The sequence below is a fragment of the Miniopterus natalensis genome, chromosome 5 (genome assembly GCF_054644295.1).
Source record: "Miniopterus natalensis isolate mMinNat1 chromosome 5, mMinNat1.hap1, whole genome shotgun sequence".
Classification (NCBI taxonomy): domain Eukaryota; kingdom Metazoa; phylum Chordata; class Mammalia; order Chiroptera; family Miniopteridae; genus Miniopterus; species Miniopterus natalensis.
The window spans coordinates 58,546,346-58,566,406 of record NC_142085.1 but is presented as its reverse complement, the minus strand read 5'-3'; the positions used below and the strand labels follow the sequence as shown (position 1 = coordinate 58,566,406).

At 46.0% G+C, this 20,061-nt stretch overlaps 1 protein-coding gene across 1 annotated transcript in view; it reads left to right on the top strand.

Moving 5' to 3' along the window:
• The window catches only part of TRAF3IP2 (TRAF3 interacting protein 2), a 37,623-nt gene extending 17,779 nt beyond the window's left edge, over positions 1 to 19,844 (top strand). The window contains exons 3-9 of the mRNA XM_016217510.2: positions 4,510 to 4,702; positions 6,413 to 6,588; positions 8,663 to 8,751; positions 12,406 to 12,474; positions 13,481 to 13,597; positions 16,850 to 16,924; positions 19,289 to 19,844. Of these exons, the coding sequence (XP_016072996.2) occupies positions 4,510 to 4,702; positions 6,413 to 6,588; positions 8,663 to 8,751; positions 12,406 to 12,474; positions 13,481 to 13,597; positions 16,850 to 16,924; positions 19,289 to 19,435 (866 nt within the window). The 3' untranslated portion in view covers positions 19,436 to 19,844. The remainder of the gene's footprint in view (positions 1 to 4,509; positions 4,703 to 6,412; positions 6,589 to 8,662; positions 8,752 to 12,405; positions 12,475 to 13,480; positions 13,598 to 16,849; positions 16,925 to 19,288) is intronic.
• The last annotated feature ends 217 nt before the right edge of the window (positions 19,845 to 20,061 follow it).

The following is a 20,061-nucleotide window of genomic DNA, read 5'->3' as shown; positions in this document are numbered from 1 at the left end:
GACTTGTTCATTCATTTATTAATTTATTAACTTATTCAACAAATATTTGCCAAGTACTCTGCTAGGCACTGGGTGTACATTGGTGACTACAACACATGGTCTTGTCTTCCACAGTGTACTGAGGAGACAGGTTAAGCAGAAAGCAGCAAACAGAACAAGCGTAAGTGCTGTGAAGGAAATAACCAGGTGTTAGCACAGACATCGATAGACAGGGAGGCCAGAGAAGGCTTTTTTGAGGAGGACACATTTGAATTGAAACCTAACAGATGAGAAGGTCAAGGAAGCAGGAGCTGCTAAGGTACCAAAAGTAAAGCAGCAGAGTGAGCAGGGAGAGGCCTGATGTGCTGGAAGATGATGCCTGCAAGGGCTATGATAGGAATTTGGATTTGATTCTAAATTAAACTTCTTTAGGAAAATAGAAAATTGAACTCTATAATCCTGAATAAGGAATTTAGAACAGTGCCTGTCATGTAGCAAGTACTCAATAAATGTTAGCCATATATATATCCCTAGTAAGCCTCCGTCAAAATAGTAAAACACAATGATCAAAACTTGAGCAATGAAAGATATTCATCTGTGTGCTAAGCATAGTTTTTATTTAGCAACTTTTCCAGCCAAATTCCAGACAAAACCAAATTCCGCTTATAAGAGGGAAAGCTTATGTTTTTGCTATACCCTCTGATATTCAACATTTCTTTGTTTTAAACAACCAAAGGACAGCATGGAGGGCTATATTGTCAGTACCCTAATTTAAAAAATAGATGAGGTGGATCATTTCGTCTGCTCACGTAAACTGGTTTAAGTTTTTACCACAGGTGAGCATTTCAGAAATGAAAGTTACAGCTAATCAAACACTTAGCCCACATGCCTTGGTGATTTTAATGATAAGATTTGTTGCTATGAGACAAAAACATGTTGTGCGGGAAATAATCTGTTAGAGATAATATGACCTTGATTCAGAGGCTTTTGATTAACAGCACTAATATCCGATTTCTGGAAAAGAAACAAGCCCTATGATTAGAGCTTGGTGGTCCTTTTAAAGCAAATAAAACGTTATTAGCCACTTGTTAACGGACATGGGAAGCAAACATTGTTTCAAACATTAAAAACATTCAAGGCCACTAGCAAAGTTTTTCTTTTTTTTACCTTGTCTTTCTTCTTCCTACGTTCGGAGGGAGACACTGAAAGAACCAAATGGACCACAGGTGAGAGTAACCTAGAATACCCAAGACCTAGCAGGCAGAGTGTGCAGTCCCGGGTGGCTTCTCTTTTAGTGTGTGTGTGGAGCTGGCTTTGTAGCTGTTCAGTCTTTCATTTGTTTATTGAACATCCCCTGGTGCCCGCACTGGGCTTGGAGACGTGATGGCAAACAGACACAATTCGTGCTTTCAGAACTTAGATGCTAGGAGGGAAGGCAGACAAGAAGTTGACAACAGTTATTAATAACATAAACACATGGTAAGTGCTATGAAGAAAATAAAATGGGGATGGGGATGAGATAGGGCAACTGGGTGAAGGAGTGATACTTGAGTCTCTTTGAACAGGTGATATCTGGGCTGAGCCCTGAATGACGAGAAGTTGATCTGTAAAGATATAAGACAAAAACGTTCTGGGCAGAGAGGATGGCAACCCAAGGGCCCAGAGGCAGGACAAGCTTGGGTGTTTGAGAGAGAGAAAGGTGGCCAAGACGGTAGCTGGGGCTTGGTGAGCATGTGCGAGCATCGTAGGAGATGAGACCAAGAAGGACAGGGATCCAGTCGTGCAGGGTGGATTTCAAGTGCAATGGGATCTCTGGAGGGTTGTACCTAGAGCTGGTTTTGTAAACGGTCCACTGGTGCATGACTTATCTGAAAGCAGGGTTGGCCCCTGCCTGGTGACCTGAAGGTAGTGGCGCTTTTGGCCCTTTTCTAGCTGGGAAAAAGTTGCAGCAGTAGTGACCTCCCTGTTGGCCTAACTGGCCATCTGGACCCAGAATATATCTGACCTGCTCCAGGAAGGCTATAAAAGCAAAACCTGCATAGTGTATCTTGTCCGAGGACACAGGGCTCTCTGTGGTCCCATCTCCCCATTCTTAGAGATGCCCTCCACATCATGGTCTCCTTCATCAGCCAGGGGGTTGGGATAGACCCAGCAGGTTCTCTGATTCTCTCCCCCTTTCTTAAGCCCCGAATGTCATGACCAGTCCTAAACAATAGTAGGGCAAGGGTTACAGTCAGCCAGGAGAGAGCTGGGTTGGAGGGAAATGGTCGCTTTTGCCAGAGGAAATATGACAGGAAGGACCTGGCTAGTGTCACAGGTCAAAGCAGACAGTAGATTGAATCCAGGGACTCTGACCATGCTTGAGTCACTGGCTTGGGCACATTTCCAGGGCCACCCAGCCAAGTTTCCTGCATCCAGACAGTGGAGACCTGGAGGCAGCTACACTAGAGGAACACACACGTTGTTTGTCTTCTGTTCTGTATTTGAGGACATCATTCCCCTAAATGTTCCCCTGGGAACTTCAATGGCCCCTGACAACTTATCAAACTAAGAATACAATTCTTAGCCACATTTTCACACTCTACATTCTGGTTCCAACCTACCTTGTCTGTTACTTTCTTGTTTGCTTGCAAGTTTTATTTCACTTTACATCCTGCATGTATCCTACCTATAGTGGGAAAACTCGATTATTACTTTTATAATCAGAGAAAAAAATAAAGACCAATATATATATTTTTTGAAAAATAAGATTCCTTCTTGCCCTAACTAGCTATGCTTCCTGGATCATCCATCTTCTTAATGTGGGCAGAGATGGCAATGCTTGGCTCACAGGAGGTGCTCATGGTTCATTCTGCAGGGTTACCCACTTGGCTCTGTCCAGCTCCCTCAGAGGCTGGGCCCACCCCTAAGGCACATCCTCACCTCTCAGGTTTCCCACACTTGAGCCTCTTTGGGCCTGAGAAGTTCCCTCAGAGCCTTCCTCTCTCACCCGCACTGGGTTCCCTGCATCCCTCCTCTGGCCCTCAGTGCCCTTCCCTCACCTGGACAGGCAGGCTGCCCTTCTTCCCTTGAGACCCTGCTGCCCCTGGGCTTGGCTGGGACCAGCTTTCTCCTAAGTTGCACATTCACATGAGTCACTGCCAGCCCTGGCTCTGCTCTGAGCCCTGTCCTCTTCTAACCACCTTGGCCTCAAGTGCACACAGGCTTTAGCAAGAGAGGACCAACAAAGTTGGGTTGTATTGCCAACTGATTGGCTGCTTCCCAGAGGTATGAGCCAAGTTTTCATTCATTTATTTCTTTGTAAGAGAAAGTGGTATGTGTCTGTGTCCACTTGGAGGGGAAAATGAAAAAGTAGTGATTCTGTATCTACCATAGTGACAATTACTCTTAGCCTTGGGTTCTAGAAACTTGGAGAATTATGGTAGGAATGGTGGTGGTGTTACTGGAAAGGGGACCTGGCCCTCGGCGGGTCTGCCTAGGGCCAGCCATTAGTGTGTGGGTTCTTGACTTAGTGCAGGGAAAATTTCACAACATGAAATAGTCCAGACGACTATGAGGGAGCATTTATTAAAGCTGGGGACAGTAAAATAAGAAATGACTTAGCATAGAAGCAGCAACAGGAGAGCCTAGGCTGTGCTGCCCTGGCTCTCCAGGAAGTCAGAGAAAAGGGAGTCTTGGAAACAGGTTCAGGGGACTAGCCCGCAACGATCTGCCTCTGCCTGTTGCTGCCCTGGTTGCAAGTCTCATGAGGCCCCTTAGAGTTTAGGAGATGCATGCCTGTGTGGGAAGAAGGGAAAGGGAATGGCAATGGCGGATGGGCGGTGCTCCCCAGAGGGAGAACAGGTGCTGGGTTCTTTGTGTTGAGGCTTTTACTTCTCTCTTGCAGGTGGGAATCTTAGGGGTGGCCTCAGGGGAAGGTTTCAACAGAATATTCATCAGTTTTCTAGGTGTGCTTCTCCAGGGCCATGGTCTCCACTGATTGGTCAGTGTCAGGCCAGGGGGTCGTTAGTCATTACAGCTGGTCCTGGTGTTGCCCACTTGGTTTTGCTGCTTTTTTTAGGTCTGGAGCTGAAATACAATTGAGGCCTAGATGTTATTTCTAAGGAGGTGACCTGTATCTGCTGTAAATTGCTGTCAGTTTGTTCAGCTATCTGTCTCAGTTTCCCTGTTCCACTTATCTTGGCTTACTGGCCTGTCTCAGTGTGGGGCAGGTTCTTCATGGTTGGATAATCCTAAGTAACTTATTAAAATTGGGGCCTGTGTGGAGCTTTGCACTTTCCGATTAGAACACCAGACTCATGATTTCACAGGTGTTTTTATTTTGGAAACCAAAACCACAATGACTCAATTTAATGAAAACTATCAAGTAAATGATAGTACAGAAATATGGCAAACATCACGGAGGTGGTAACTGATGTCTGGAATCGTCAGTTGGTTATCAAGACAAAAATCTGCACTGAGCTTACCTCTCCTTTCTCACGAAGAACTAGAGTCAGTCTTCCTTATTCCCTTGGCTCTCTTCACCTGCAGATGGCCAGGACTACCCTCGAGCAGCCTACCAGCAAGTGGTCCAGCGGGCTCTGCCTGTGCAGCCCCTACCTGGAGCCAGTGTGAGAGGCCCGCACCCTGTGCAGAAAGTCATTCTGAATTACCCCAGCCCCTGGGGCCAAGACGAGAGGCCAGCACAAAGAGACTATTCCTCCCCGGGGCTTCCGAGATATCAGTAAGTATTACAGGGCCAACCTGCAGATAATTTTAACACGAAAAAGCATGAGGCCAATGCAGTGGTGTATCAAAACTCTCTGTTGGCTTACTACTAGGTTAGTGACCAAGTCACACAGTGGAGCACCCCACATAGACTTTTCAGGTCAGGAGGAAGCGGAAGCTGGTTGACAAGAAACTTTCCCAGGCATATCAAACCACTGATGACTGGTCAAATTTCTCTTGAAAAAAAGGCTCCTAAGATGCTAAGTCACACTTGCTTCTTTTACCTTCAGATCACCTGGCCTTTTAGCCCATGAAATAGATTTTTAGTTTTGCTCTGCCTGAATTCCCATTAGATGAAGGCATATTTTATAGGAATTTTTCTCTATCTTAATAAAAATATAAAATAAATAACTTACTCAAATGTTCACATTTTAGAAATATAGTATAGTTTGGATTCCGTGTAATTTTATTTAAAGTCCTTGATGCATAAGTCTCAGAATTCCTGATTACTCTTTTGGGTAAAAATATGAAAACATAAACAATAGTCTATAAAAAATGGCAAATACACGTAGATTTTGTGATCAAAACATTTTTTTAAATTTAAAATAATCTCAAACAAAAAATAAAATAAAATAATCTCAAACACAAAACAGATAGAAACATCCATGTTCCCACCACCTAGATTTTTTAAATGTTAACATCGGGCGGGGCAACATTTGAGTCAGAGGTGTGTTTTTTAAAGAAAAAACATTAGTGCCCTTATCAGTTAGGATTCAGTTACAGAAAACAACTCTAGCCAGTTTAAGCAGAAGGGATTTAATTTGGGAAGTGGGTGCTTACATTCTTGGAGGTTGGAGGAGCAAACTTTAGGCCGGGCTTCCAGGAGCGATCCCAAAGAAGGCCACAGAACAGGACGGCGTCATGGTCAGAGAGGCAGAGGGGCAGAGGATCAGAGCATCACTGGGGAGCTCTCCATTCTTGGCCACGCTGCCCAATACAATCCAGAATCGGAGCCGCCAGCACTGCAACTATTAATGCATTCTGTGCTGCTAGACCTGCACTGGCCAAAAACGGATGCCCATGCCCTGACCTTGACACTATGAAGCCCGAACCACAGACATAGCAGAAACGTGGCCTCCATTTCCTCTGCCTCCCACATCTCACACGAGTGCGTCTGATGGTTCCTCTCAGCACCATGTTCATGGAAATACTGGCAGCCAAAGCAGCGCCACATAACCATGTGGCGGAAACTACTGAAAGGATCTTCAGTGTCGGATTTTCATCCATATATTAACAACACAAATATTTTTAAACCTACATGGTCTTTTCTACTTTTTGATACATAATCAAATGTTATCTGTCATGAGCTAAAAGTCTTTTTTATCTGAACGTCTATTAATGCCAACCTTGCATCACCCATTATATTGTGTTTTATTGGTGACCTTATCAGGTGCATGAGACTTATCTTCCCAAGGAGACAGTCCTTGAATCGAGAAATCAAATTCTATTTCCCTCTTTCGACCCCTAGCTCAGCCCTCACATATGGCAACGTGCCCTCTTGCTTATTGACCAAAACTCCATGGAGCAAGTCTGTCCCTCTGGTTCAGAAAAGAATGGAAGCAGAGGAGAGAGAGAGCTCACTGGTATTAGTTCTTATAGCCTTCCTGCTCCTCAAGGTGTGCCTTTGTTGAGAAGGAAATTTCATTGTACGTGTATTCCTTTCCAGGGACCAGTATAACCAGCCACCTAATAGAGCTGGAGCTCCTGAGGAGTCCTTGGAGTGTCCTGCAGAGTTGAGACCACAGGGTCCCCAGGCTCCGTGTCCAGCTGCTGTCCCTAGACCCCCTAGTAACCCTCTAGCCAGAGGAACTCTGAAAATAAGCAATTTGCCAGAAGAATTGAGTAAGTTGTTTGCAATGATGTGTGTGGGTTTTTTTCCTTCTTCTTGTCTAGTCTTATATTTTGAGAGTATTGCATAATTATTCATCCATAATCTTAGATATTTCTCATATATACAGTAAAATAAAATTTACTTTTTTGCTTTTTGCTAAAAAAGTAGCCGACATTTAGTATGAATGTTTTTAGTGATTTTGATACTACTAGCAATACTCACAAGTGGTAGGTTTTCTTAAATATACACTCCAACAACAAATAACCCCAGTGCTTTTTCCCTCTTCTAAATGACAGTCTTGGGTGGACTCGTTCCTGAGTGAATTGATTGGATGTCCATGTGGTATTGGCCAGGGACCTAGTTCTTACCATAAATTAGCAGCAGCCATCTAGAACGAGGTCATTTCCTGTAGGAATGAGCAATCTCGTTGGGCAAGAGCAGTCTCACATTCTCCACACTGCCTTACAACCAAATGCAAACTAAGCCTTTTATTTAAAGAAGCATTCGGCTACGTGTCAGGTGATGATTCTTTTTCCACATTTTGCAGCCAGAAACAAAAATGTTGAAATATCACCAAAATGTTCTCATATTAAGGTCTATCATCTTAAGAAAACAGCCACTACTCATGAAATTGTTATATTCTGCTGTGCTTGCTAGAGAAGCTCAGGTAATTCTAAGAAGTGCTGTCCAAATCTGGGCACTTCTTTGAACCAAGTTTGAAAATTAAGACTTTTGCATTTGCTAATTCCTATTGGGGATCTGTGCTCTTTAGTCGTTTAGGACTTGAAAGATTTCTATTACAATGATCCATTGTCTTTTCATTCAAAAATAATTTTTTAATCTTCTTAAACTCTTACACATTTTAATTTTGAGCATTTCTGGAGAATGGAGAATCCTACCCTGCATAGGATGTAGCCTGGTGTCAGTCTATACATCATATTTATCTTACCATAATCTGTAAAGGGAGTCCTAAAATTCTTACATAGGAATTGGTTGAATATTAGGTGTTGAGGAGAAAAGAAACTGAGTGCCATCAATATACCTGGCTGCTTAAATAAGTCAATATGACCATGGTATACACTTCCATATGAGAAGCATGTTTCAAAAACCAAAGGCCTAAGCGAAGATTAATATGTAATGACTCATATTTTCCCTCCAACTCCACTTTCTTCTCCACCCTCTGCCCCAGGGGCTTCCTGAGATTTAGCGGGTTCATCCGTCCCAGACTAGAAAGCAGCACACAGAGATTGTTCATCTAGCACATTAGCGTGCTAGCCAGATAATTTCCCCAAGGGTTAAGCCCGAGGAAACGCTCGTTCTCACGCTGACTGGGCCAAGTGTGTAGGCACAACACTGTCTGCTGCTCTGGGCTCACCCAAGGGAGCAGCGAGGGAGGCAGTGATGCTGGACCGCCCGAAGCACTGTCTTACTGTCAAGCTACTGAAGTTTTACTAACATTTCTGAGTTGTGCTTTCGTCTACTCCAACTTCCTGGCCTTTCCCCCATCAATAAGTGGATGGGGAGGAAGGAAGGGGTGGGGCACCTTTTTCCCTCTCCCCTCACTTGCTCTTGTCAAGCGAGAGTTCAAGGCACAGAGAACACCATGAGATCAAAGGGGGATGCTGCAGGGTGGCCCCTTAACAATACTCAACTTCTGGGCCCACTGTGAGAGTATTCCTGAGGCACAGTGCCAAGTGTCTCTTAAGAAACCAGGTGGTGGCCTGATCTTAAGGACACCCAGGTTCTGGGTAATGGATTTTTTGTTAATGCATCATGTCGTTTTTCAGAAGACCTCAGCTTGTCTCAGCCTGCCAGCACTCTTCCCCTGTGCCTCTTCTTTCCATGCATCCTGAGCAGTCTGCATGCCCTTGGGCAGACCCCCTGCTCCTTAGGGCCTGCAGATCTATGTCCTGAGGACAGCAGTCCACACTGCTACAGGCATAAGCCCTTAGACCAACCCCCATCCAAAGGCTTCACTTTATTATTCCAGAAGAACAAATGACATTGCATACAATTTATGTGTTGTTCAAAATATAATTATTGTTATTTGACTAGTTTCTAATAAATGTGAAAAATCTCTCTTAGGGAAAGTCTTTATCACTTATTCTGTGGACACAGCCATGGAGGTGGTGAAATTCGTGAACTTTTTGCTGGTAAATGGCTTCCAAACTGCAGTAAGTATTTTATCCAAAGAGAAGACCAGACAATTAAAGTGGCTACAGGAAAAGAAAAAACAAAAGGAGACAAATGATAACGGTTGATCTTTTAAACCGTATTATTTGATTTGTGTGATTATGGACTAATTGCTTATGAATTTAGCTAATTGTTTTCGGGGATTTTAATGTACCCACAGTCTCCAGTATGTTTTCCCTGCATGCTTTTTGAGTGAGTGACCCTGAGTACCTCTGAACAGCCCGAAGGGTGTTAATGCTGATCCCAGACCCAGCTGACCCCTGGCCTGCAGGCAGCGCCAGCCTCTTGCTGCCCTTTGCACCTTTGCCTTCTTCACCAGTCGTGCCCGCGTGGGCCGGGCCTCCTGTGATGCACGAGGCTTCAGGCTGCAGCGGAGCACCCGCTTGTTCTATAAGGTCCTCGGTTGGGCGCTGCGCTGTGGGGTCTGAAGCAGAAGCCCTGCGGCCTGGCCCCCCGCCGTGCACAGCTGCCCTTCTACACCTGGAGCTGCTGCCACGTGGCCAGGTGCTCGGCTGGTCTACTTCCAGGGCAGACAGACAGCCCAGCCCTGCAGTTCACCGTGACCTTGTCCCAAGAAATCTCAGGGAGCACATGCTCCTCAAGTCCCCCCGCAGTGCCTTGCCACAGCTTAAAGCCACGTTAAGTTTTTCTTTAGGATAAATCACATGTCACAGGAGCCTACCCAGAAGACTGGCTTTCCTCAGCACTGGACCACTTTCTTCCTTCCTGGATGCCTGCTCTGGGTATTTAGTGACAGTGAATTCTAGAGTGGCAAAAAATTAAGGGAAATATCTATGGATAGAACGTTGAAGAATAAAGAGGGAATCCTTAGTAAATCAATGTCCATTTTAAATATTATGTGACATAATTTAACAGGAGTTTTTATTTGAATTTTTTTTATACTATGATTTTTTTTTTTTTTTAAATGAAAGTATTTGAAAGTTTAAAAAAGCATACAATTAATACATCCAACTTCATGGCTATATAGAAACCAACATTTCAGTTTCTCATTTCTGGAATAAGAAAGTGCTGTGGCAACCATGACATAAAGTCAAATTACAGGACATAAGGCCAACATTTCAGAAAAGATCTTAACTTTTGGTCATTTCCAAATAAGCATACTGATTGCTCTGGAAGAAGACAGGTTTTTGTGACCTTAACAACGAGGGGCTGCTTAGGCAGATTTTAAATTTCTCCCTGACCTCATCACTATGAAGTCCTGTTGTAGAATCACAGAGCCCAGTCCTGACAGCTAACTTACTAGATTGATACATTAAGGTCTCCTTAGAGGAAAAAAAAAAACTTAATGGGTAAGCTAAGGAGAATTTTAAAAAGGAAATATTTTCAAAACTTTAGATAAGTTTTGGGGAGCCCACAGAATTGTGCAATATCCTGGGATGAGCAAAAGCAGGGAGTTGCTACCACCCTAGGTCTAAAGAAGCAAGGAGCAGTGGTTATTAAAACCTAAAAAAGGGTGGCTGTATTGGTTAGCTAGGGCTGCCATAAGGAAAGTACCACAGACTGGGAGGCTTAAACAACAGAATTTTATTTCCTCACAGTTCTGGAGGCTAAAAGTTAAAGATCAAGGTTTCAACAGGATTGATTTCATTCAGAGCCTTCTTCCTTGGCTTATAGATGGCCATCTTCTCTGTCTTCACCAGGTCTTTCCTCTGTGTCCCAGTCTCCTCCTATAAGGACACCAGTCATATTGGATCAGAGGCCACCCATATAACCTCACTTACCTTAATTACCTCTTTGAAAGCCCTATCTCCAAACACATTCACAATCTGAGGCGCTGGGGGTTAAGAGTTTAACATGATTTTGGGAGAACAGAATTTGGCCCATAACACAGCCATGTGGAGAAGTTGGCCTGACAGAAGCTGTGGACTTTGGCAGAAATTTAGAGAGACACATGGAAGATATCCAGTACACTGCGCCTCCTGGAATGCCCAGCTCACAGCAGGGAATGATTTAGGTCCTGGGATAATAATAACCATTTATTGAGTACTTACATCACACCTAGCATTATGATGTGCCTTTTCCATGTTAACTCATTTTAATCCTCACAACCACTCTAGGAAGTATATTTATTAACCATATATTACAAATAAAGATACTGAGACTTAGAGAACTTTAGTACTAGTTTCCAAAGTCATGCACGTGGGAAGTGCAGAGGCCAGGAGTAGAACCAAGAGGAGAGCCAAGTTGTTTGTCTCTTCTCAGCCCCAACACTATGGTGCTCCTGTCTTGTATAACAGAAATGGAGCACCCTGGCACAGTAACAGAGTCACAGAAGCTTTCTCAAGATTACTTAACGTAGTCATTGGACATCAGACATTTTAAAGCAGCAAATGGCCATCCAGACCTAAAGGAATGCCATCCATTTTTGATGTCCCATCAGTAAAGAAACATATTCTGAACTCATATTGTTTGATGTACATGAAGCATGACCTCGTTCTAGGAGACTTAGAACCAGGCAGAAGAGATAAGGCAGACATAAATGAGACATTTAGTAAATGAAAGAATGTTACAATATGTGTTAATTGTCCAGTACCCCTGGTGGTCACAATGGGGCAAAGTTTGATGAGGTGGGGAGGAGGAAGTCTGTGTGGGGAGGACTCTGAGAGCAGGGGGGCTTGCACTGTGCTTTTTGAGTGCAGTGCAAGGACAGCAATATGGGGAGTAGAGTAGGCAGGGCATGTGGGGAAGATAGAGGTAAGACTAGATCATGGATGGCATGGAAAGCTTGCTGAATGACTGGGACTTGATCCTATCAGTCCTAAATAGCGGAGTGACATTTAGGACAACTGATCTGGGAGCCGTGGCTGAGTCCACTAACGCCTCTTCAAGGACTCTGTCCCTGAGTCATCCATTCCAGCACAAAATCCCCCTTCTGATCAAAAGCACCTTGTACACACTCACTACCCTCTGGCTGCAGGACAAGTCTGAGCCCAAGAAAGGCCTTATATTCCGTCTTCTGTAAAATAGAAAATACCTGGCTTTTCTCCCCTTCCAGTACTCCTTCAGAGACTTTAATATGTCTTTTCAAGGCCCAAGAGGTCTACTTCATTTTCATCGTAAACCTTTCCCCTAACATCTTAGTAATTGTTTTCGTGACTAGTCTTTGGATTTGCTCCAAGTTTCATGCAATCCTTTTTAAACATATGGATTGAAACTAGACATAATACTGTAATAATGACCTGGCCAATGCAAGTAAAGCACCACATTTTGTATCTCAATACTTGCACACCATGTAGCCACTAAAATGTTCCAAAATCATGCTTGCCTTTCAAATTATATACAGATAATTATTGGTTTGTATATTGTTGGCGTACACCCAGCTTGTGGTCCGTGTCTCTCAGATTTTTAAAGCATAATAATTGTGTAGGCAAAGATACATTTTGATGCATACATGTATATCCTAATAATGAATATTAAATACTTCAATGCCTGCTAATGTTGAAATAGGGAACATTTTAAGAAAAATGTATTTTTTTAAGACTTACATGCTCCTCCCTGCAAAAAGCATTAGTGACTTTTTCCATTTTAAATGTATATAGTCTCGTGTTTTCTCTTGCTGGGCATCTAGATAGAGCTTCTCATTAAGAGCCGCCTCCCACATATTTTTCTTGTAGATTGACATTTTTGAGGATAGAATCCGAGGCATTGATATCATTAAGTGGATGGAACGCTACCTTAGAGATGTAAGTACATTCCAAAATTCCGAGTTTATTTTCAGGTGAGAAAGACAATTAGCTTGTGAAGTTATTTTATAAAAGAAGCACCGGCATACCCACCAAGTCCAAGTCCAAAGCCGAGAAAGTCCCAACAAAGCCTCCCTTGTTGGCAGCCGTGCAAAGACTTGGAGGGGAAGGATGGGGTCACCCTCCTGGACAGGCACAGGCAGGAAATAACAGTCAAACCAGACACAGGTGGTTGATAACAATCAGAGCAAACAATTCTCTGAGCAGAATAGGAAAGGAGGAAATGAAGGCGGGGGTGGGGAGGGAGCAGCAGAATTCGATTTAATCTAAGACCACCCCAAGTGTCTTGTAGGACCCAGCTGAAGAGCTTTGCTGAGCACTTTGTGCTTCAAGATAGAAATTAATTGCTGCCAGCATGTCCATGTCGGTGCTCTGGCTGTGTCTTTGGGAGAAAGGGCAGCAGTGGGGCACAGCCTGAGCAGGCTGGGGTTTTGTGGCTTTTCCTTTTGTCTGCAGCCTGATGTCTGCTTTGTGGGGAAGGGTCTGGTCCCCCTGACTGCTAACGGGGCCCTGGCCAGGAGGGCCGCCGGGAGCGCAGTAACTGGCAGCTCAGTCAGCTGCGGGAGGAAGGGGCCTCTCATCGTCGGCGCTGCAGAGCCTTTCTGCCACGATGCAGAACCACTTAGCGAGCCGGCCTTTCATTAGCCGTGTATTCGTGAGGGTTGTGGAAAATTGTGGGCAAAACCACATCCATTCAGGAGAGCTCGTCTCGTTGCCATTTGCTTTACGTGTTTGAAGGGAGCCAGGGAGGGAGCCGGGGAGAAGGGGAGGCAGCAGCCTGCCCGAGTGGGGTCAGTGCTTTGCACTGTCCGTGCAGGGTGAGCCCAGCCCTCCCCTCCCCCTGCAGCAGAGAACTGCAGCCCTGCTGGCCCCGCTCCAGCCCGCCTTTACCAAACGGACCGCACTTCACACTTTCATAAACATGCTTTCTCCCTCTCATTAACAGAAGACAGTGATGATAATCGTAGCAATCAGCCCCAAATACAAACAGGATGTGGAAGGCGCGGAGTCGCAGCTGGACGAAGACGAACACGGCTTACATACTAAGTACATCCATCGAATGGTGAGTGGTGACAGGCCGCAGCCCCTCGCCAGCCCTGGAAACCGGCTCACTCTTCTGCCAAGGCCTGTCCCTCACTAGAGACCAAGCGACGGGGGGCCTGATGCTGGATGAATAACCCCAGGCAGGAGAGGGGGCGGTGCTACCTTCGGGACCTTGGGCAATTCAGCAACAAGGGGAGACGAATCTGTGACCTCTAAGTTCCAAGATTCTGGAAAGCAGAGCTCCACTGGCTAGATTGTTTACCAGCGAGTGTGAAGTCCTAGGAGGGGTGACAGACAGGGCCTGAGGAGCCAGGCTCCTGCATCAGTCTCATAGCCTGTTCCCTGCCTTTTCACAGAGGCAAAGTAGCCTGGTGAAAAGGACTCATGCTGTTATGTCAGATAGACTTGGTTCGCATCCAGCTTCCTCAGGTGTAGGTTGTGTGACCATGGGCCAACTGCTTAAACCTCTTTGTGCGTCCATGTCTCTATTCGTAAAATGAATCACTAATACCTGTCATGCTGTTACGGGGCCTGTTCAAACTAAAACCAGGGTGAGAGATTTATACAGAGTTAGGCTGACTCAGCATCTGATGGAATGTTCTAATGGAAAATATCACCCAGCTCTAGAATTGGCTGTTTTATGGACTAGCAGTCTTCCTGCTTCCCATGATTGTAGAGATGCTGGGGAGACGGTCACGCTTGACTAGGATGCCAGACTAGACTTGTGACTCTCAAACTCTCCCATGAAGTCCCCAATGGGTGCTGCTCATATGTGCTGGGGGTGAGGGTGCTCTGGGCCTCCCACCCCACCTCAGCCAGAGCTCACCTGCCTTTCTCAGGCTTGTTTGTTTACCAAGGATTCTGAGATTTTAAAAGGCTTGAAAAGTCACTGGAGTAGAACTTGTAAACTCCATCTCAGCCCTAACATCCACAGGGGAGGAGGCACCCAGAATAGCACTGAGTAGGCCAGGAGGATGGGGCAGGAAGCAGAAGTGGTCCAGATGGAATAAGAGAGCAGCACGAGGCAGGCAGGCTGTCAGGGGACTTGCAGCTTTACCTCCGAGGAAGCTGACTTGGATCAGGTCTGTCCTGTGGATTAGGAGCACAGGAAAAAGGCAGGGTGGGCAGGTGTCCCCCATCTGGGGCTTCAGGGTCTCTGTCTCCTCTTCTACCAAGTGCTGGCCACTTATTTGAGCTCAGAACAATCCCCGAATAAAAGCCGAGGCAAGGTGGCAAGGTCACAGAGTAAGATCAGGGAGTCAGGAGACACGTCTTCCTCCTATTCGATTCTCTCCCGATCTGACAGCCCACAGGGATTTCTGCCCTAAAAGGTCATGGCTGGCCCTGGGAGCTGCCATCCCTTGGCTGTCTGCTGCTGCTTGTCTGGGTGGCCCTGAAGCACTCGATGTCCTGTCTGCATCTCTAGGAACAGGCCAGTCCTGGAGTGGACAGCTGGTGTGTGGGAAGGGCTCCAGGTCCCTCCAGTTCCTGAGGAAACCTGTCGAGCTCTGCTGGTGTGTGGAGATGCCAGGCAGGAACACACGGCTCAGCCCAGAGCTTGTCTGACCATGCCCAGCTATGAGCCAGATTGTCTCCAAACTCGGTTTCTTGGGGCAGTGATGTCTTGGGCCCTTCCTCATCACTGAAGGGGCTGAAGAGGCCAGATGCAGATGTGCCTTCTGCCCATCTCGCTGGCTTCCTGGTCCCCTCCAGGCATCAGCAAACTCCAGGACAGAGGGCATGGAGGGGTGCCCAGGAGGAGCTGCGTCATAGGCCGGCGACTGCACAGAAAGCACATACCTGGAAATATGGGAGAAGATAAACAGGCACTCCTGCCCGAGGCCCCTCCACAGATGGAGAAGCCTAGTGAACAGACACAATTTTACAGTGTCCCGGAAATCAGAAACAAAATCCAGTTCTTAACTTGTAAACTGTGCCCTTCCTTTTACATGTTGGTACTGATGTGGTTGGTGCTTTTAGTGGCTCAGTACACGGGTCACTTTAAAACATGCTTTTGGTGTTGTCATCTCATTTTCAAAGGGAGGTGGTTTTGAGAAAGCACCTTGTGGACAATTTGTGTGTTTTGTGTGATTGTGCGTGTATGCAAATAAGTGTGAGTAAGAGTGTGTGTTTAGGAGGGGTTTCTTTGGTGAATTCAGTAGCGAGTCATCACCACTGGCACTTCCTCCTTGGTTCTGTTTGTATTCCATGCATGATGAAGACTCCTCCATAATCAAAATCAATTGGAAGATGAAATAGTTGGGAACACATAATTCTTCATCTCCTCGTCATGAGAAGACGGAAAACCTGGCGCTGGTCACAGGATTGGGAAGACTTTGACTCCTCTCATATTGAAAATTCTGGTTTTGATAGAGTTTTTGGCAGCTAAGTCTCTTTAGGCCACTGCAGTGTCAGAGCAAATTGGAACTGGTATGGGAAGCCTAAAGCTTGGAAGTTAGAGCTCTTCACAACTGACCTCCCAGCCTGTCTTCCACTCCCTCCCAAGCCCATTCCGTGCTCTAGCTGCCGGGCGTTACCTACTGGTCCCAACCCACTAACACACTGTCACACCTTGGGACATTTACTCAGGCCCTCTCCTCTGCTGAGAACATCCTCCCCTGTCCCCCACTTCCCCTGCCTGACCACATGCTTCTTCCAGCATCCAAATGACACCTCCCTTTTGACTGTCCTTCAGAGCACTGATGTAGAAGGGATGGCCCCCATTTGGAGCTTCCACAGCAATTTGTTCATACCTTTCACACTGCACTGTGGTTGGTACTTTACCTTTCTGCCTGCTCACTGCTGTCTTTGTGAGGATAGGTTTTGTATCCGTGGTGTTCTGGTAAAATTCTACACCTCCACCCCCAGATTCTGATTCATAGCATCTGCCCATTTCCGTGGTATAAATACTCTCACCACAGCCAATTTCAAGCTACCAATGTGAAGTCACTGAACACAAAACTGGGAAGAGGGACACATGAGCTTTTGTGAACTGATGCGAAACAGCTCAGCAGGCCCTGGGAGGTACCCTAATCCTTGAAACCCGAAGTCTAGCCTGGAGTGTGACTTTGGATAGGACTTCAAGAAATGATTGGCGAATGAGTGAATGGCATAGATGTGCGCGATGGGGAGAGCTTCAAACTCTAAGGGTGTGGCACTCAAATAAGGAGATCAAAATAAAGGCTCCACGTGGGCTGCGTGATTGCAGGCACCGTTCATTCAATCCTCGTCCACGTTCCGGACATTAAACCTTGAGTTTGTTCTGTTGCAGATGCAGATCGAGTTCATAAAACAAGGAAGCATGAACTTCAGATTCATCCCTGTGCTCTTCCCAAATGCTAAGAAGGTAAACAAACAAAACACCTCAGAATTCAAGCTTTACTTTGTTTGCTATCTGGGATTTTAAGCAGAAAAACCTGTCAACTCTGTCACTCTTTAGAGATACCAGAAAGATCAGCAAGTTGTACCACAGGGCTGAGCAGCATGAATCCAGCGTTATCTGATCGACCATCTCTGTCCTAATAGTTCAAGCAGCCATTACACACAAAGAAGTAGTTTGTGTTTTAACTCATGAGCGGAAAAAGAGACTGTTCATCTGATACTTCTTATCTCTTGAACATAAAAGTCAAGATGTGTACATTTTTGCTGGCTGTTCCACGGAAGTATTTTGTGGCACATAGTTCAGCTCTCAAAGCTGTAGAATACAGGAATTAAATCTACACAGTTACCAAAGTGAACTTTGCTGTGGGTCATAGGAGGGTTTTTGCACCAGAAGGGCATGCCAACAGGTTTGGGGGAAGGGGTCAAAAACCACCTGAGGCCATGCACCAGGCTTAGCAAAGGGAAGGCAGTGGGGTAGTAAAAGTCTTGAGAGTCAGACCGCAGCACCCTGAGCTCAGGCCCCCCTTCACCCTGGAGGATTACTAGATGTCAGGACTGCATCGAGACTTCCTCCCTGGATGAGGGAGGGTCCAGTTATGAAATGGGAACCTAGGGCTGCACAGGTCACAGCCTGCACAATAGTCTGCCTTTCCATGGTTCTCCCAGGCTCTCATTGCTCTCACGGCAGCATCTCCTTACTGGCCTCCCTGTCTCCACTTTGACCCTGTACTAGCCATCCTCTGCTCTGCATCAAAGAAGAGCATCCAAAATATAGATCTGATCTCTCTCCAGCTTAGAAATTTCATAGTGGTTTCCCACTGACTACGAGATCGTATCCACCTTTCTTAGCATGACATGTGAGGCCCCTTAGAGAGGGCTGCGCCCACGTGCTCAGCCTTGTCTCCTGTCGCCGTGTGCAGATGATCTGTGCTCTGGCCAAATTGGACTATTTCTGCATGCTCTCACACACGCCATGCTCTTTCATGGTTTTGTGCCTTTGCACTTTCTATTCCCTCTGCTTGCAGTGCCCTTCCCTGACTTGTCTGTCTAGTGAACTCTGTCTTATCCTTACGTTACCCAATCTCTCTAGCCTCTCCTGATCTCTCTTCCCCTGTGGCAACCTTGATTCAATAGTATGTGATGGGGGTAAAGGCACTGGGAGTAATTGTTTAGAATCACTGGAGCATAGTAATAGAAGAAGCTCACCAACTTTTAGTTGGTTTTATTTATGTTTTTAAAACTTCTTCAGACCAACCCTTTGTTGCCTCTGCTCGGGGGCAGACTGCTCCCACCGCCTGCTCCCTGGGTATGCCATTGCCTAGAAAATAGTTTCTTTTTCTTTATATTTTAACTCCCTCATGAGACTATTAACTCTTCAAGGCAGTAACTGTGTGTCTTTCATTTGGATGTCATCAATACCCAGCATGAGGCCTGACACATAGCAGGCGCCGCTTCTACGCTCCGCAATCCCCAAAGGACTGTCATCTGCTCCGAGAAAAACCTGCCAGGCCCTGTGTGACACAGGCCCCTCTACTTCCAGACCCCTTCGCCTGCTCCCTGTCACTTGCTCTTCTTCAGCCACACTGAGTAGCTCCTTGAACAGGCCAGGCACGCTCTTCTCTCTGCCTGGACTCAGACCTCTATAGAGCTTGCTCCCTCCGCTCTTTTCCTAAACACCCTATTTAAAACAGCAAACCATTCATCCTGGCCCAGCACTGCCTATCCCCTTTCTCTGTTTTATTTTTCTCTACAGCATGTGTCACCATCGAACACACTAGACGTCTTTACTTACTCATCTGTCTTTCCCCGACAGTATGTCCACCCCATGAGGGCAGTCTGCAGTTGCACCCCCACCATCCCCAGCTCACAATTTCTACCTTTGCCTGCTAACTGAGGTCTGCTGGGCTCCTACTGCAGGCCAGACCTGTGGCTGGAGTGAAAGGATAATGAATTAGATTAAGTCCACAGCCTTGGCATACTTCCTACAAAGTCACAGGGGAATTCACATCACTCTGCATGACCTCAGTCCTACCCCTTTTATGTGAGGGTGGTGAAAAGCACATTGAAATGCAAAGGGCAGGTAGCCTGGGAGACTGACAGAAAATGCTGTGCACATGTGGTTTCCATAATGAGATATACAGCTTGCACCCGAAGCCAAGAGCTTGTCACATGCTAACCCCCTTCCAAAAGCAAAACAGTGCAACTCCCAGGATGGCTTGGTAGGAAACGCCCCCAAAGGGAAAGCCATAGATGTTTGGGAACTGAGCCTGGGATCTGGAATCCAGGTTTTTCTCTAATGGCCTTTGCTCCTGTCACTCTCTCTCCATAGGAACATGTGCCCACCTGGCTTCAGAACACTCACGTCTACAGCTGGCCCAAGAATAAAAAAAACATCCTGCTGCGGCTGCTCCGAGAGGAAGAGTACGTGGCTCCCCCCCGGGGGCCTCTGCCCACCCTTCAGGTGGTACCCTTGTGACACCCTCCATCCCCAGGTCGCTGGGGACAGGCACTCTTCTGGCTGAGGATGGTTGGCAGCATTCACAGCTGTTTGTTTTCAGTCCCTCCCTAATGGCCCTCCAACCCTAGAAAACCTGTTTCGCCGACTATTCTCCCTCCTGAGAGCTCCACAGACCTGTCTTTGAAACAGAGGCAGTGCTTGCTCCGCGTGCCCTGCTTCTTACCCCACTGCCGGTTCTCCTCACAGTCTGACTCGTCCATTCTGGGCCTCTCGCTGCTTAGCAAGTAGATCGTACAAATGACCACATGTAAATGACCACAGACACCCTTCCATTGCTTAGGCTGCTTTTATGTGTTAGCCAGATGCTTGTGTGACCTCAGACCAAAAGGATTCATGTACAAATAATAAAATGTTTACTCTTTTGTAACATTGTGTTTCCCTTATCTCAAAGGAGATAGATATATATTACTTTATAATCATATGGGCAGTTGCTTCCAGGGGCATCAATAAAGCTTCTTAGATATAATATTAGATAAATGTAACAGACTACTTTGTATTAAAAGATTCAAGCCAGATAAACAACCCCTTTAATATAATCTTGAAAGCTTTATTGTTGCAGTAGAACTTTTAAACAAAACAACTTT